We start from the raw sequence: 17,182 nt of genomic DNA, 5'->3' as shown, positions 1-17,182 counted from the left end.
CTGTCACATGCCAGTCGCATTGTAGGATATAAGTGCATTTAAGTACACAGACAAGCACACGGTTGTGGGACCCACCGCCAGACGATTATGTATTAGGTTAAATCCTGAGATTACTGCAAGTCACAAAGAACACTTATCCCAGTTGTTACCCAGAGAAGCTAAGATCATTCAGCAGTAGCCAGTCTGTTTTGCCTCGTCGTCTCCTGATCCACAATCTCCTCTGCAGCAGGTCCAGAGAAAGCCGTACAGTGTGTAGCCATGTTCTTTGGAGATCGCGGTGGGCAGACATGCAATGGGAATTCATTTTTCAAAGTAGTCTGCAAAGGCCAATAGTTTGCTTGATTTGACGTTTCTTGGTTTGGACTAAACTGAAGCCGCCACCGTAGATGAAGACCGGCAGTAGATTGTGACGTCTGATTGAGTCTTCTGTCATGTTGGTTCCTCAGGCGGGCCAAGAGGCTCCGAGCAGAAGAGGAATGGAGTGAAGGGTCCCCAAGACAGAAGAATGGAGAATGGGGTGAGTGTGTCTGTCTTCCAACAGGATGTTTCCATTGTTATAAGAAGAACTTTGATTTATTCTCACAAAAAATGATTGTCTTACCCCATACGACACCATATCCATACTTTAGCACATTTTTTCTTTTTATTATGTTCTTAGGTTTAAGAAGAACAAAAGAGTTGGAACTAATTTACAAAGACGTTTATATTGCGATAACATAATTACAGTCATAGCTTCCTTGTATCATTGCAGCTCAAAAAATGCATCTCCATCAAGATGTTTTAATTTTTGTCTTTTATTTTTTTTAGATTTTATTATTAACATAAATGCTGTGACCTGTTTTGTTTCTTTGAAACAAGCAGCCAATTTGATGATTTTCTAAAGGGTACTAATTGATTCAATTTATTTAAAAAACACCCTGCAGTCTATAAATGCAAATCAACATGAAAACATTAAGAATGTCACTTGAAAAAACATATTTTAAGGATTCTGAAATCCGCAAATAGTCTCCATCGGTCCGATTCTTTTGTGTAAATATGAAGGGATTGCTTTACTTATCAACCCACTTGTGTTTTCTCTGTTGCTACTTCTTCTTCTCTGACTTTAGTGCAACACTTACTGTATTGTATTTCCATGATTGACTCTCAATAGTGCGTATTACTGTATCAACACAAGATTGAACGTGTTTTCTTTTGTCCTTTGTCCCTCTATTAATGTCTGCCCAGGTGGCAACACCCAGGATGGACATGACGCTGGCTGAACTACAGGAGATGGCTGCCAGACAGCAACAACAAATAGAAACTCAACAACAGCTCCTTGCTTCTAAGGTGAGTAAAGACGGAGTGCAAGATGAAAGGGGGGATGGGGACTGGTAGAGAGCTGGGTGTATTCAGGGGATGGAGAGGTTTAAATGGTGGAGATGAAAGTAAAAGTCAGAGGTGGAGAGACAAATGTATGGAGCTGGATTAAAGAGGGGGTAATTGGTATAAAGTGGGAAGATGGTACACAGAACAAAGGTACTAAAACCAATCTAGTGCACTTATGACAACAACAATGTGAAGACCGAGTGTACAGTGCATCCGGAAAGTATTCACAGCGCTTCATTTTTTCCACATTTTGTTATTTTACAGCCTTATTCCAAAATGGATTAAATTCATTATTTTCCTCAACATTCTACACACAAAAACCCATAATGACAAAGTGAAAACTGTTTTTTGCACATTTTTGCACATTTATTAAAAATAAAGAACGAAAACATAACATGTACATAAGTATTCACAGCCTTTGCTCAATTCTTTGTTGAAGCACCTTTGGCAGCAATTACAGCCTCAAGTCTTCTTGGGTATGATTCCACAAGCGTGGCACACCTATTTCTGGGCAGTTTCTCCCATTCTTCTTTGCAGAACCTCAAGTTCCATCAGGTCCATCAGCTCTCCAGAGATGTTCAATCGGGTTCAAGTCAGGGCTCTGGCTGGGCCACTCCAGGACCTTCACAGAGTTGTCCCGAAGCCACTCCTTTGTTATCTTGGCTGTGTGCTTCGGGTCGTTGTCCTGTTGGAAGATGAACCGTCGCCCCAGTCTGAGGTCCAGAGCGCTTTGGAGCATGTTTTCATCGAGGATGTCTCTGTACATTGCTGCATTAATCTTTCCCTCAATCCTGACTCGTCTCCCAGTTCCTCCCGCTGAAAAACATCCCCACAGCATGATGCTGCCACCACCATGCTTCACTGGAGGGATGGTATTGACCAGGTGATGAGCAGTGCCTGGTTTCCTCCAGACATGACGCTTGGCATTCAGGCCAAAGACTTCAATCTCTGTTTCATCAGACCAGAGAATTTTGTTTCTCATGGTCTGAGAGTCCTTCAGGTGCTTTTTTTGCAAACTCTAGGCGGGCTGTCATGTGCTTTTTACTGAGGAGTGGCTTCCGTCTGGCCACTCTACCAAACAGGCCTGATTTGTGGAGTGCTGCAGAGATGGTTGTCCTTCTGGAAGGTTCTCCTCTCTTCATAGAACAACGCTGGAGCTCTGTCAGAGTGACCATCGGGTTCCTGGTCACCTCCCTGACTAAGGCCCTTCTCCCCCGATCGCTCAGTCTGGCTGGGCGGCCAACTCTAGGAAGAGTCCTGGTGGTTCCAAACTTCTTCCATGTCCGGATGATGGAGGCCACTGTGCTCATTGGGACTTTCAATGCTGCAGAAATCTTTCTGTACACTTCTCCAGATCTGTGCCTCGATACAATTCTGTCTCAGAGGTCTATAGATAATTCCTTGAACTTCATGGCTTGGTTTATGCTCTGATATGCACTGTCAACTGTGATACCTTATATAGACAGGTGGGTTCCTTTCTCGATCATGTCCAATCAACTGAATTTAGCACAGGTGGACTCCAATCAAACATCTCAAGGATGATCAGTGGAAACCGGATGCACCTGAGCTACATTTTGAGTGTCATGGCAAAGGCTGTGAATACTTATGTACATGTTATGTTTTCGTTCTTTATTTTTAACAGATTTGCAAAAATTTGCAAAAAACAGTTTTCACTTTGTCAATATAGGTTTTTGTGTGTAGAATGTTGAGGAAAATAATGAATTTAATTCATTTTGGAATAAGGCTGTAACATAACAAAATGTGGAAAAAGTGAAGCGCTGTGAATACTTTCTGGATGCACTGTATGTGATGGTTGTGATAGACAGGTTAGATGAGTTGTGGATGGCTGCAGGTGTACTGTTTATAATTTGAGATGCCGGAGACGGCGGCCTGCCTTTTGATTCTCACTGTGCAGGAGTCCTCTCATATTTTAAGATATTGGGGGTTTTTTTAACTTGTTTTGGGACATCTGTGATATAATGAAATGCTTGGCTGACCTTGTTTTTCCCTGTGCATGTTTTGGTTCTTGCTGAGGCACCAACATTTGTTCCCGTTCTGCCGACCCAGACACATGTTTATGCACTGTATTTAGATAACTTAACAAAACGTGTCTTAATCTTTTTGTTTTTAAAACACATGCTTACATATTGTCTGCCAACTGCAACCTGTGTCATTAACCACTCGAGCATTCTGATCCAATCGACTTTTGCCTGAGAATGATTTAGCTTGCAAGGAATGTAGCCTCAAGCAGTCATGTTCACTTCAAGTAACGTAAGGCAAGTAAACAAACAGGCATTACCATCGGCACACATCGCCTGGAATCGGTGCGCTATCTTAGAACCTGTTTGGGAGAGCTCGAGCAGGTGTACAGCTCAGTGTGTCAGAGGTCAACTATTTGTTTGGAATGTTTCACGAGGTTTCGCTCCACCGACTGTTTCACTACACAGAAGGTTTTCTTTATCCTCGTTTCACCTCGTAAGTTATGAATTGCATTCACAGCGATCTTCAAGAGTTCAAATCATGTTTTTACAGCTAGCCCCTGACATCTCAGTACAGATGTAGTTCGGTGCTTTGCCTTATGACACTTTTTCAGCAGCTGTTGGCAAATATTCGGCCATGGATAACTCATAAATGAAAGAGATCTGGGATGTGTCTGATTTATTCCGTTTGTGACCTTTGCTCCATGCTCCTCTTTCCGCTCTTTTATCTTTCCAGGAGCAGCGGCTGCGCTACTTAAAGCAGCAGGAGCAGCGGCAGCAGCAGCAAGCCTCTGAGCAGGAGAAGCTGCAGCGCCTCCGAGAGCACATCGACAACCAGGAGACTCGGCTCAAGAAGGTCCGGGCCCTCAAGGGCCAAGTGGAGCAGAAACGCCTCAGCAATGGCAAACTGGGTAAGAGCTCATGGACTGACTGGATTGTGTGAATGGATGCCTGCTCTGGATTTTGTACGAGTAGAATCTTAAATTCCGACACAATGTCTTCCGTTTTACTTTCCGTCTTCATGACGTTGTCTCTCACACCTCCCCGTCCCCTCGTCTTCACGCCTCTCCCTCTCCAGTGGAAGAGATCGAGCAGATGAACAACCTGTTCCAGCAGAAGCAGAGAGAACTAGTGATGGCTGCTTCCAAGGTGGAGGAGCTTAGCCGTCAGCTGGAGTTGCTCAAAAATGGCAAAATGGAAAACTTCCATGAAAATCAGAGCTCGGCGGCTGAACTGGACCGTCTCTACAAGGAACTCCAGGTGTGCAGAAGCAGTGTAGACTCTATTCAATTCAACACCAAAACAAAACTGAGCTCCAAAGATGGTCTTTGTTTCAAGTGAACACAAACATTGAACTCTGTCTTGTCTTTGTCCTGGTGTCCAGCTGAGGAACAAACTCAACCAGGATCAGAACTCTAAGTTGCAGCAGCAGAGAGAAGGTCTGAACAAACGCAACCTGGAGGTGGCTGCGATGGACAAACGGATCATTGAGCTCCGGGATCGGCTTTGGAAGAAGAAGGCCGCGCTGCAGCAGAAGGAGAACCTGCCTGTAAGCATTATTACGCCACAACATCATAAAAACATTCACATAACCGAATGCAGAACCCCCTCCGGTGTCATCTCGATGTCTCGTGGATGTTGTGCTGTTAGCTTTGATTGTTATTGTGTCTTTCTCGCAATTTGTCCAGGCACTATCGTTTAAAAATGCCAAATAAGTGATGGAAATGTTTTTTATCAGAGCTCCCCCTAGTGGCCAGATAATAAAGGATGTTTGTGTATCTCTCTTTACATCCGGAAGCCTCAGATGCCCTGTCAGTCAGAGCTCGCCCACGCCAACGTAAGCGATCTTCTGTGTGGGAAAACCAAGTGACTCCCTCTCTGTCGAAGGAGTCCACTCCTCTGTCTTTTTCCATTCTTTGATCTCTCTATCTGAGATGGCTGGTGGGGATTGATCATCATTTTTGATCATATCACAGAGTTGCATCTGAGTTTACTCTCCCCTTTCTTCACCCAGCTGTGTTTCAGTCCCATTTGGCAGAAACAACTCCTGAAGATGAGAGAGGAGTAATGAGTGCAGGCTGGCATCTCAGGCGGGCAGGAATGTCATGGGAGATGCTATCTTAATTGGCTCCACAGACACAGGAAAAGGAAACTAATCAGATTACTCACGGCAAGAACCATCTTACTAAAAAGCATTGGCTTTTCAGAACACATTAGATATGAAATGCAAAGCAGGGTTTAGCACATACTAGAAATAAGATAATCCAGTCTTTCCACCAGCTGCAATTGGTGTCAAAGTTTTGGCTCAGAGTTCGCTGCCTGGTGTCTCCTCTGCTCCCCTCTCCCCTTTCCAGGAGTTGTTTTGCACACAGGTTGCCATGGGACTGTAAATCAACCGTCAACAGACTTGTGTGGAAGAAATATTAACATATGTACTGCTTAAGAATGCTTTGGATGTGTTGGGATCGCAAAGGTTTAAGGAAGGGCAAAAAGAAAACATAATCATTCTGACTGGATGATTTTATGTTTTGACCTTCTTATTAACGTGACTTTGTCCTCTATACTGTGATTTTTTTCATTGTGTATTCCTGGTGGGGTTTATTACCTCTCAGACATAATTAAGGGGTTTCATTGGCCTTCACCTTAACTTTCTTTCTTTCATCCATATTAACATTCAACCAATTAACCTAAAATATTGCTTTTCATTATATAATGCTGATTCATAACTTTGTAGTCCAAATCACAAAGCTGTTTGCCATCAGATTCCCTTCAGTGTTGTGGGTGTTTTAGAGATGAAGGCCTGAATAGGCCCTAGTAAGGAGGTGATTTACCCACACCCTGCCTGGAATCATAATGAGTGGCCCTTTTTCACTCTCACACAAAGACACACTCCATCCAAGCTGCTCTCTCCTCCAACCACACAGCAAGCGTCTGGCTGACATCACACAACAATCCCGTATGACCACACTGATGGAGGGAGGTAGTCTGAGCGGCCGGCCTAGAGGCGACCCTGCACCATCTTAGAGTGACATAGTTCAGGGGACACTTGGAAAATGCTTATATTAGATTCGAAAAAGCGTATTATTCGACCTGTTTTTCATGTTTGTGCTTTGGTTGTTTTCAAGAATGGCTACCCTGGAAAAGAGAGGGCTTCAAAGGACACACATCTTCAGGTAACTAACCGACAATTGGAGCTGAACATGTGTATCTCGTTTCTTTCTGACCTGATCTCTTCAGTGTGTTTTGGCACATCGTTTTTTATTTGATTTTTCAGACCCTTGATGGGCTTCGTGAACCATGTTCATCTTGATTTGAGGAGACGGCTTAGTCATAATGACATTCACTGTAGGATATGTTTTTGTCAGGTTTGAAGTGCATACAGACATTTCTGTGAGATGTTGTATGGATGACAAAGTTTCTTTCCCCTCACGTCAATGTCTCTAATTAAACCTCAGATTAAGATTCAGGATTTAAGAGGTCATCACCTGTTTCAGCCGCTTTAAAATCCCTAAATAATTTTCAATTGCAACAAGTTTTATGAAAAGCAACATGATAATAAAATGAAATGCATGAATAATTTTCTTGAAGCAATATGGTTGTTCAGCAACAATTAAACCGAGCGACTGCTTATAAACCTAAATACTAGTGTGAGTGGTTCACGGCCTGGCTCTTATGATGGCGATGTTGGACATTTTAGTCTCGAGTAAAAAATCCAGATTACGTCCATGCTAACCAGAATAAATCGTTTTTTGATGTGAATAACATGTGAGTAACATGGTCCCTTCTGGCACTCCCCTCAGGCTAACGCTTATACTGTCGCCTCGAGTGGCAAGAATCTAAGAAGACCAAGTTGCCTCCTTTGTTTCATACACTTTATTTTTCTTCGTCATGTCATGAATATCACAGCCTCAGAAGGCTGCTATAGATTGTTGGTGTAATGTCATCAGGCTTTCTGTGATGCGCATCTCAATCTCAGCTATTCTTTTAAATCATAAATAAATCAAAACATCAGATTTTTGGTCACAGTATCTAAATAGTGCTGCTGTCTACCGTACTACACAACGTTAAGATTACTCTCACCGACCTTTGCCGCTCTATTCTCTCACATCCCTTCACTGTGCAGGTTCCCTCTGATGGTCAAGCCGGACAGCAGTCGGGTCCGTCTCGTGTGGCGGCGGTTGGCCCGTACATCCAGTCGTCCACCATGCCCAGGGGCCCAGTGAGGCACGACCTACTCGTAAAACCGGCCCACCCAGACGGCGCTGCCACCCTTCCAGCCCACGAGCCACGGAGCAACGCAGGTGAGCCGCCAGAGACGACGCACTATCTGCAGCCTTTCACCTCTTTTCCTTGAGGGTCATGACTCGGATCTCCGACTTTGTGATCCTTCACTTTGTCCCTTCTGTCTCGTTTTACAAATAATTTCTTCAACTCAATTTAGCGATTGCTAAGTCAGCAAGCAGAGTTCATGAATGACCACAAACCCGAAAGGAGAGAGTCTTTAACTGCTGTTCCCTGTGAGTCTTTGTGAATGTCATCATGGGATTTGGTACGTAACTCATTTAATTGAGAGACCGTCCTGCCTCCAGCAGGAGCAGAGGAGTCTGGGACACCAGCTGGCTGTGATGTCAGTCTGAGCTCAGAAGGTATCTAGCTCCCTCCTGGATGGTGTGTTGTGATCGAGTGTTGCTGAGCCTGAACTTTGAATTCTGTCTTCCAGTCGCCTTCCATATTTCTTGATATGTTTTGCAGTGAGTGAACCATTTTGTTTACACATTGCACGGTGTGTGTCTCTTTTTCTTTTTAAAATCAAGTTTGAGAGACAAAGTAAGCTGTTGTTACCCCAGTACTGTTTTCCCTCACACTGAAGTAGCATGTGTGCTGTGTCATTGAGGGGAAGAAGTCTGCCTGAACCAGTGACCGACCAGAGCAACATATCACACTGAGACATTTTCTCTGTGCCATCCTCTTTCTCAGTAATTCTTTCTCACGCTCTCTCGTCTCGCTGTCTTAGACCTAAATCAGTCCCCTAGTGCAGTGTACTCTATATTATAAAAAATGAATGATCTGATACGAAAAGTAGTAATTGCACAACAACAATGACGGCAGAAAGCCCCCCCCCCCTCCCTTATTTCCCCTCTCACTTTTCTAGAAGTCCATGTTTTCCTTTTTAAAGCACTCCACATTCAGGAAGTAAAAGTAACAGGTTCTTCCCAGTCTGTCATGATGTTGCATGCAAATATTTCTGCATGCTGACTTGATTTGCAGTATGGGAAGAGGAGAGACGGGGATGCAGAGGAATCTGCTCTTCGTATACACCCGTCCCCAGTTCTTTTCCAGCTCTGTTGTGCATAGCATCAGGCAGGCTCCTGGGGGTTGTGCTGGTCTCTGTGTGGCCCCTCAGGGCCCCTGCCTAGGCCCAGCCAACAGCTGTCTAGAGCAAAGAAAGATTTGGAGCTCTAAGGCTATTTTTTTCTTCTTTTTTTCCTTTGAATGCATCTTCCTCAGAAGCCATGTTCTTGCTTCAGCCTCTGAAAGAGCTGCGGGCTAAGAGAAAAGGTACACAGTTATGTTTGTGGCTGTCTGCTTCTCAAAGGCTCTGTTTATTTTTTTTGAGTGATTCTCCGTGAAAAAGACGAGATATTCTCATAATTTCCTAGCTGGATCTTTGCTCCTGTTTCGGTGTTTTGCTGTTTGTTAAAGCGTGTTTGTTGAGCCTTTTCTTCAGTTCTTTTTCTGCCGCTCTAAATGGGTCAGATGGAACAAATACATAACCTTCAGTTGAACTGACATGCTGTTGGGATTCTGACCAACTCAACCAGTTATTTTTTGCAAAATGTGTCTGAGTGTGTTGGTGTATTCATACAACACCTCTTGAGAGGGAGCATTTGACTTCAGTCTATAGGCACTGTGATGAAAATCATCATGTTTTACCATCTTTGATGTGATACTAATCCTAGTTGGCTAGTTTTAAGAGCCCTGTGTGTTGTGGCTCATCTGACTGGATGTCTGCAGACAAGCATGGCCAGTGGCTGCTGGGTCGTAGTCAGTCAACCAAAACCGCAAGTGATGAGTAGCGAGAAAAATTCACTTTTTTTCTTATCATTTTTAGAAAACTCCATGATTGTTTGTTCTGTGTGAACCTGCATAACACCCTTTTTCCCCTTGTCTTATTAAAAAAAGAGCTAACATTAAATGATCTCATTTTTCTTTCTTCTCTCTCTCCTCTCTTGCTGGTCCCACAGCTCTTCAGCCATCAAAGCTGGCAGACTGGGGCTCTTCAGGCTCAGAATCCAACACCAACGGTCATGGTCCAGCTTCAACACTGCCACGAGTGACCTCTCACTCCAACGCTAACACAGAACAAGGTAAGATACATCCACACATACTGTACAAGAGTCATGATGGAAACAACAGTAATGTGGCAGAACAACAGCTTCCAAAGGGGTTTCTGTTCTACTGTAAAGTCACAATGTGTCTGAACATGAGATGAAACTAATTGATGCTTCTAATTATGGTTTTTGCACAGATGAGACGGAACTGAAGAGGGACAAGAAGGTGCGTCCATTTTCCATGTTTGAGCCAACTGAGGCTCCCACCAGCTCCCTACGCAAAAACCAGAGCAGTGATGACCTGGTCAGGGATGCTACGGTGAGAATGAACAGCAACATTGTCTTTACATCCTCAAAGCAAAACAATCTTATTTAGTAATTACCACCATTAACACACCCTGGCATCTAAATTATCCATCTCTCTCTCTCCTCTCTCTCTAGTTGGCTCCCAAAGCTCCATTCAAGGTGCCTCCTCCTGTTCCCACGAAACCAAAAGGCCCTGGTGTGGTGCCCTATGGCAAACCAGGTCTCAACACGGGCACCTTCCCCAAAACCAAGCCCCACAGCCAGCAGCCCCCGGCTGCACAGGGCCGCCACCCTCTCCCATCCTCACAGAGCCAGACACTCCCCCTACCCTCCAAGCAAGACATTCCACCTGCAGCCACTGTACGGCCCTTCACCCCAGAGCTGCCCGGCTCCAAAGACGGCAGCATCAATAAGCCCCAGACCGTAGCGGCCAGCTCCATTTACTCCATGTACACCCAGCAGCCCGGCTCGGGGAAGCCCTTCAGCCAGCCGGTTGTGCAGGGCGCGCTCAACAGGTCTCAGACCCGCACCAATGGATTTGTCAGTGGTAAGAATAGCCATATCCATAGTGTTGTTGAGGGGACACGGATGAATGGGGTCTTTCTTCTTTACAAAGTGTAATTAGATAGACTACATGTAGAAATAGAGGGTCACACCGTATCGAGTCATCTTTAGTGAGAGTATAGATACTGTACACGGTATTCCTCTGACTGGAATCATAATACAATCTGAAGACTTACTTGATATGATGTGAACAAGGGCTAAGACGAGTACTATCTTGTGTCACTTGGGATATATTCATTTAAAGATAAATCTACCCTGTTGCCTGGAAGAAAATATTTACACGCCACTGACCAGAGGAGCAACTCGAGAGGCGAAGCCATCTGTTCGATCTTCACTCTACTAACGCAATCACAGCGTCTGACTGGAATTATGGAAATTAAATGGACCAATTTTTTTCGAGCTATGTGAAATAAATACAATGTTAATTTGCAAAGTCAAATAAGACACCCTCCGGACAAATTTACAATGTACGCTGTGGATCGAAAAGACAAAGTGCAGAGTCTTAAGTTGAAACAACTGATTATGTAGGTATCTAGAGCTCAATATGACCAGAACAGTATTTCATGGTCATCCAAAATTGATATTTGCATCAGATGAACACTCTTGACCACTGCTCTCTTTAAGCAATGATTTATTTTGAATACAAAAATGCAACAGGTTTATAAACGGATTCAAAAGACACGTGGCGTATTGGTGGAAAAGATAACGGTGGTTATCAATGCATCGCTTGCGAAGCACTTTTCTCCCCTGAAACACATCTTGCAGGCTTGGGAAGTCAGGTGGCAGGGTTAAAGTACGGTATCAAAAAATGAATTGGCAGGATAACTTTCATTTTGTTGTCGAGATTTTAAGACTGTTATAATGATGTTCCCTGTTATAATTGCCACGTTATAATACTTGCATAAGGACAAGAAAGCAGTTTATTAAATTGGTAGAAAGGGTTACGAAGGGCATCGGTGTGATATTGGTGGTTTCTCTGTAGACATGGCAGTCCTGACACGTGTTTCCTATCTTTGTTTGTAGTGTATGGCAAACCGGTAATCCCTGGTGGAGGCTCCCTACATCCAGAGAACCCTTACATGGACCGGCGGTCCCCCGTCTTAGAAACGGACGTTGACTATAATGTACCCAACAACGTCGGTCCCAGCCCGTCTGAGGGTCCCCAAACGGAAACAGATCGCATCCCGAGGCCCCTCAGCCCCACCAAGCTGCTTCCCTTCATTTCCAATCCCTACAGGCATCAGAGTGATGGCGACCTGGAAGCCCTGAGGAAGAAGCTCTACAACGCACCAAGGCCCTTGAAGAAACGCAGCTCCATCACTGAACCAGAGGGTCCTGCAGGGCCCAACATTCAGAAACTCCTCTACCAGAAGACCACGCTGGCAGCCATGGAGACTGTGACTACAACAACGACTCTAACCTATGCCGGGGAAGCAGAGAAAGCAGCAGAGGGATCAGTGGGGTCACATGTTCCAGGCAATCTGAGTGGTGCGGAGAGCCACCCGTCAGCGACGGGACGGACTCTGGAGGGAGGACAGCTGCCAGCTCACATCCCAGGTGCTAAAGTCCCCGTTTCAGGCCCGACTGAACAGACCAAACCACCTTCAGCCTTCCACGAGCGCGAGGACATTATCCCACCGCCTCCCCCGTCCCACCCAGCCCCCAGGCCAGATGATGCTCTTTTCCCACCACCATCCTTAGCTGGCTTGGAGGATTCAATGGCCAACCTGCCTCCTCCACCTCCGGAAGGCTTCCTGGAAGAGTTCCCCCCCTACCCACCACCCCCATACCCCAGTGGAGCAGAGCAGGACAGCTTGGGAGAGGACACCTTTAACATGACGGCCCCGGAGGTCACTGGCCAGGTCACGCTGCCACCGGTATGAACCGCCACCGTCAACTGTTGAATCTCAATCGTGATGTGGCTCTCCGTTGTCTGTTTTTGTATACAGGACTGTCTCAGAAAATTAGAATATTGTGATGAAGTTCTTTATTTTCTGTAATGCAATTCAAAAAACAAAAATGTAATGCATTCTGGATTCATTACAAATCAACTGAAATATTGCAAGCCTTTTATTCTTTTAATATTGCTGATTATGGCTTACAGCTTAAGAAAACTCAAATATCCTATCTCTAAATATTAGAATATCATGAAAAAGTATACTAGTAGGGTATTAAACAAATCACTTGAATTGTCTAATTAACTCGAAACACCTGCAAGGGTTTCCTGAGCCTTGACAAACACTCAGCTGTTATAAATCTTTTTTTTTACTTGGTCTGAGGAAATATTAAAATTTTATGAGATAGGATTTTAGAGTTTTCTTAAGCTGTAAGCCATAATCAGCAATATTAAAAGAATAAAAGGCTTGCAATATTTCAGTTGATTTGTAATGAATCCAGAATGCATGACATTTTTGTTTTTTTAATTGCATTACAGAAAATAAAGAACTTTATCACAATATTCTAATTTTCTGAGACAGTCCTGTATATTTAGCCAGGAGTCTGCAGTGGAGATTGTCCTCGTGTGCTTTTGTGCTACGTTTGGTTTTAAATCCCCTCCTCACATGTTGGTTTGTTTGTCCCACGGCGACAGGTCATGAGTTACAGTTGGTACACATTCTACTTTTTAATGGCCTGCCAGTGAACAGCAGTGACGTGGTTATGGAGTATGATAATCCCAATGAAGTACTGCTCTTGTTTCTGGAGAAAATAGGCCTCATTCTGCTTCTACTAAGCGGATACACACTTCTGCCCCCCCATTCTGTGTTGTAAATAAACACCAGTTTACATGTTCTTGTTGTTAAGCTCCTTATTAAACTCATTAAGTGGGTTTATGGTGAGCAAAACCAATGAGAAATGAACATTGTGACCCATTCTCTCTCCCCCCCCCCCCTCCTTTTGTCACGTCTATTTAAGACCCATTTGGTTGCATAATCATGGTTTTAGGGGCATGAATTTATTTCTGGATAAACTGGATTAGAAGTGCACTTAGAGCCGGAAAACAAGTCCCTCCTCTGCTCTCAGTCCCCATTGAGCTCAACAGAGAGCGGACACTTGCACTTCAGGATGAGACTCTGCAGTCTCACGTCTCAGATTTTTCATTTCTCCGTGTTGTGATTGCTGTTTCCGATCGTTTGTGTGATACACCGTTATGATTGTGTCTGTAGGGAAAGAGAACCAACTTGCGCAAGCTTGGCTCTGAACGCATTGATCACGCCATGAGAGTCAAATTCAACCCACTGGCTCTGCTGCTGGACTCTTCTCTGGAGGGAGAATTTGACCTGGTCCAGAGAATCATCTATGAAGTAAGACATGTGCTCCACAAGAAACATTTGTTATGCATTATAACATGGTTATAATGTTTAAAATCACATTGTTAAAGTCAGGTTGCTGTACTTGTTATTTAGCTATCACTTTTTCATATACGTTTTCATTAAAGATATCTAAAAGAAGCTATATTTTTTACAATTATCTGGCGCTAAAACTCTTTTTAATTTCTCATTCACAGGTGCAAGATCCCAGTCAGCCCAACGATGAAGGAATCACTGCCCTACACAACGCGGTCTGTGCCGGACATACAGAGATTGTCAAGTTTCTGGTTCAGTTTGGTGTCAACGTCAATGCTGCAGACAGCGACGGCTGGTAAGTTCAAGTCTGCTTCTGACACAATGGATTTGCCCCAGACCAGTCCAAACTACCCTACATGTTGGTTTTTCTTCTTTGAATTAACGTTGAGCATATTCTAGCAGTACGAGCTGGTTAACAACAGAAACCTGAATAAAGTGCAGTGGCTGCAACTCCAAAATCCAGTCATTAAAGTATTTTGAAAGTCTTGCCCTCTAGTCCTACTCTTTAGTGGTTGGTGTTTCTCATCTCCCGTATCCTCGGTTCTTAGCTGCCTTTTTCTTTTCCTTTTTTCGAATACAGGACACCTCTTCACTGTGCTGCGTCCTGTAACAATGTGCAAGTGTGCAAGTTCCTGGTGGAGTCCGGCGCAGCAGTGTTCGCAATGACTTACAGTGACATGCAAACGGCGGCTGATAAATGTGAAGAGATGGAGGAGGGCTACACCCAGTGCTCCCAGTTCCTCTATGGTCAGTTAAAACTGTTATCATTGTTTATTTCTTGTTTTTTGTTGCTTTGTTACGCATGCTTTTTTTCTTCTACTAATTTAATTTTAATTCTGTCCTGTGTCTCTGCTTCTTTCAAAAACTAACTACACTTCAGTCTTTTTGTGTTAATTATTGTTCTGTTATTTTAAATCTGTCTACCCTAAGGTGTGCAAGAGAAGATGGGCATCATGAACAGGGGAGTGGTCTACGGCCTGTGGGAATACAACGGCGAGAACCCTGATGAACTGAAGTTCCGCGAGGGAGACTGCATGACCATCGTTCGAAGGGAGGACGAGGACGAGATCGAATGGTGGTGGGCGCACATGGGTGACACTGAGGGGTACATTCCCCGCAACCTCCTCGGGGTGAGTCACGAGTCAATGAAACCGTAATGAAGAGAAGTGTGTTTATTATTTCATATACCAATGTGCATTGTTGACATGTCTTCTTGTTGTCTCTAACAGCTCTATCCCAGAATAAAGCCAAGGCATAGAACCCTTGCTTAAAACGCCACGCATCCCAGTGTGCCAAAACTCTCCAAAACACACACACACACACACACACACACACACACTCTCACACACTCACGTTAACAGACTGGGGAAGAGAAGGACACTGCTGAGGTGAAGAGATGGAGACAGACCAAACAATATGAAGGATCAACTATGAACTCTTTCTGGCACTTTTTTTCTGTACCGACAGCAGAGGGATTCTCCCTCACTTATTTTTCCAGGCCAATCTGTGTACTATGTACTTAAGACGCTATTTACATTGTTTCCTTTTATTCCGCTGTTTATGAAATGAGTGTCTGCAACTTTTTCTTAACTGACAGAAACACAAATGTTGGGATATAAATGGAACAAGCGGGATTGTTATTGCGGGACCTTTTTACACTTTTAAATAGTCTTTTAAAACTACTCTGGGCTCAACATTGCATGAGCTGAACAAGTGGATGATGATGATGATAATGAAGAGGTTTTTACAAATGCTCTGTGACAGAGACAATCTTTGGGGCGCCTGTTTTTCATCATCTGTGTGGAGTGACTGCCTCTTGTTAACAGCACTAGAGGAGTAACGTCTCAGTTGTGACCATCACTGTTATAAAGAAGAAGAGAAAACAATTAGATGATCGGTGAAAAGAAATGGTGATGAATCTTTTGATCTATTGCTGTTTATACCCGGAAAGCCAATCTGCTTTCTTGCTTTTTGGTCGAGATGCCATAGATACTCATGTATTTGTACGTCTTAAAATGAGTGAAAAGTTACCGTAGCAATTATATTGTTATAAAAATGGACTTTGATGTCATGCAGTATGAAAAATTATATTTTATTACAGCCATTTCATGACGATATAATAATGTAAGAAGGCAAACGTAATACCAGAACGCTTTGTAATAAGCAGTAAGCAAAGAGGATGCTGTATCATAAGTCAGAAACAATATTTCCAGTCCAAAAAAAAATGAAAAAGAGAGAACTTATAGTATGAGTTCTCAGGACCATCACTTATCTGTCAAAGCAGATGTATTTATTTTTGTTACCTTTTTCTTTAGCTCTTTTGTCAGTACTATAACCACAAATGTACTGCAGTATTTCAAACATTTACAATAAAATACTTTGTACTAAGTGTGTATGTACTTCCTGCATGACCACAAATACGGACCGTTTCCCAGGTTCCTCATCCTTGTGATAAAGGTGAGTAGAAATGTGTTGGTCTCATGTATATTGTGTTCTATGTTATCGTTGCTGCCCTCTGCTGGACAGATGATGACTTCACCTCCCAGAGCATGAATCCAAATATTGAAAAAGAGTCGGAGGTGAGGGAGCAGGTTATATAATATACACATATTTTATGAGTGATGCAGTATATACAACTTTACATAACTAGACACAGACCCAACTATCTAATTTGAGTGCCACTGGGATGGAGATCGCTCTGAGCTTCCTGTTTGTGCAATTGCTTTTATGGAAGGAATAGTTAACAGAATATACAAAAAAGAGGTGCTAACTTGTATTGGATCACGTTTAAGTATGTTTAATTTGCCTTTAATTGTTCTCTCCCACTCCCTTCGCAACAGGAAAATAAGCTGGATGTTGTAGTGGGAAACGGGACACAGGTAAACACTATTTGAGTTACAGTTTTTGAAGGATAACTACTTTTTCAGTTAATCTTTATGGAGTCGGATTGTTTTTTGTGAATCGGCGCTCATGAATCAATGTTTATTTAGATCAAAACATTTTCCTAAAGTTGACAAAAGAGTCGGCGATGAAGTGAGTCGGTGCCTTTGTGTTCTTATCATCTTCTGCAGGTTAAACACATGAACGTGACGTGACTGTGTTCGTCTTTCACACCAAAGACTCTCTTGGTTAGGGTACACCATGTCCCTGTGATATCCACATTCATACGGCACATAATGGGAACAAATGGTCCTTTGTTCTCCAGAGCTACACAATGCTCTCCCATGGCCCTTCCTGTTCCCATGGTTATATATGTTCCCTCCACCCATTCTCATTCCCAACTCATCACTGC

At 43.5% G+C, this 17,182-nt stretch overlaps 1 protein-coding gene across 6 annotated transcripts in view; it reads left to right on the top strand.

Annotated features, from left to right (window-relative positions):
• Nucleotides 1-16,279, top strand: part of tp53bp2a (tumor protein p53 binding protein, 2a) — a 29,142-nt gene extending 12,863 nt beyond the window's left edge. For 3 of the 6 annotated variants that reach the window (XM_056435307.1, XM_056435306.1, XM_056435308.1), the window contains 19 exons: nt 447-517; nt 1,225-1,326; nt 4,081-4,255; nt 4,423-4,604; nt 4,729-4,893; nt 5,143-5,181; nt 6,470-6,517; nt 7,468-7,645; nt 7,934-7,990; nt 8,853-8,903; nt 9,590-9,712; nt 9,874-9,995; nt 10,118-10,529; nt 11,570-12,423; nt 13,711-13,848; nt 14,052-14,185; nt 14,471-14,637; nt 14,821-15,020; nt 15,120-16,279. In XM_056435307.1, coding sequence (XP_056291282.1) covers nt 447-517; nt 1,225-1,326; nt 4,081-4,255; nt 4,423-4,604; nt 4,729-4,893; nt 5,143-5,181; nt 6,470-6,517; nt 7,468-7,645; nt 7,934-7,990; nt 8,853-8,903; nt 9,590-9,712; nt 9,874-9,995; nt 10,118-10,529; nt 11,570-12,423; nt 13,711-13,848; nt 14,052-14,185; nt 14,471-14,637; nt 14,821-15,020; nt 15,120-15,161 — 3,260 coding nt within the window. In that variant the 3' untranslated portion in view covers nt 15,162-16,279. The remainder of the gene's footprint in view (nt 1-446; nt 518-1,224; nt 1,327-4,080; nt 4,256-4,422; nt 4,605-4,728; nt 4,894-5,142; nt 5,182-6,469; nt 6,518-7,467; nt 7,646-7,933; nt 7,991-8,852; nt 8,904-9,589; nt 9,713-9,873; nt 9,996-10,117; nt 10,530-11,569; nt 12,424-13,710; nt 13,849-14,051; nt 14,186-14,470; nt 14,638-14,820; nt 15,021-15,119) is intronic. The other 3 variants (XM_056435309.1, XM_056435311.1, XM_056435312.1) reach the window with 3 other exon arrangements.
• Nucleotides 16,280-17,182: the final 903 nt, after the last annotated feature.

This window comes from Pseudoliparis swirei, chromosome 17 (assembly GCF_029220125.1).
Source record: "Pseudoliparis swirei isolate HS2019 ecotype Mariana Trench chromosome 17, NWPU_hadal_v1, whole genome shotgun sequence".
NCBI lineage: Eukaryota > Metazoa > Chordata > Actinopteri > Perciformes > Liparidae > Pseudoliparis > Pseudoliparis swirei.
The sequence above is the reverse complement of the archived record's forward strand: the minus strand, read 5'-3'. Positions and strand labels throughout refer to the sequence as shown.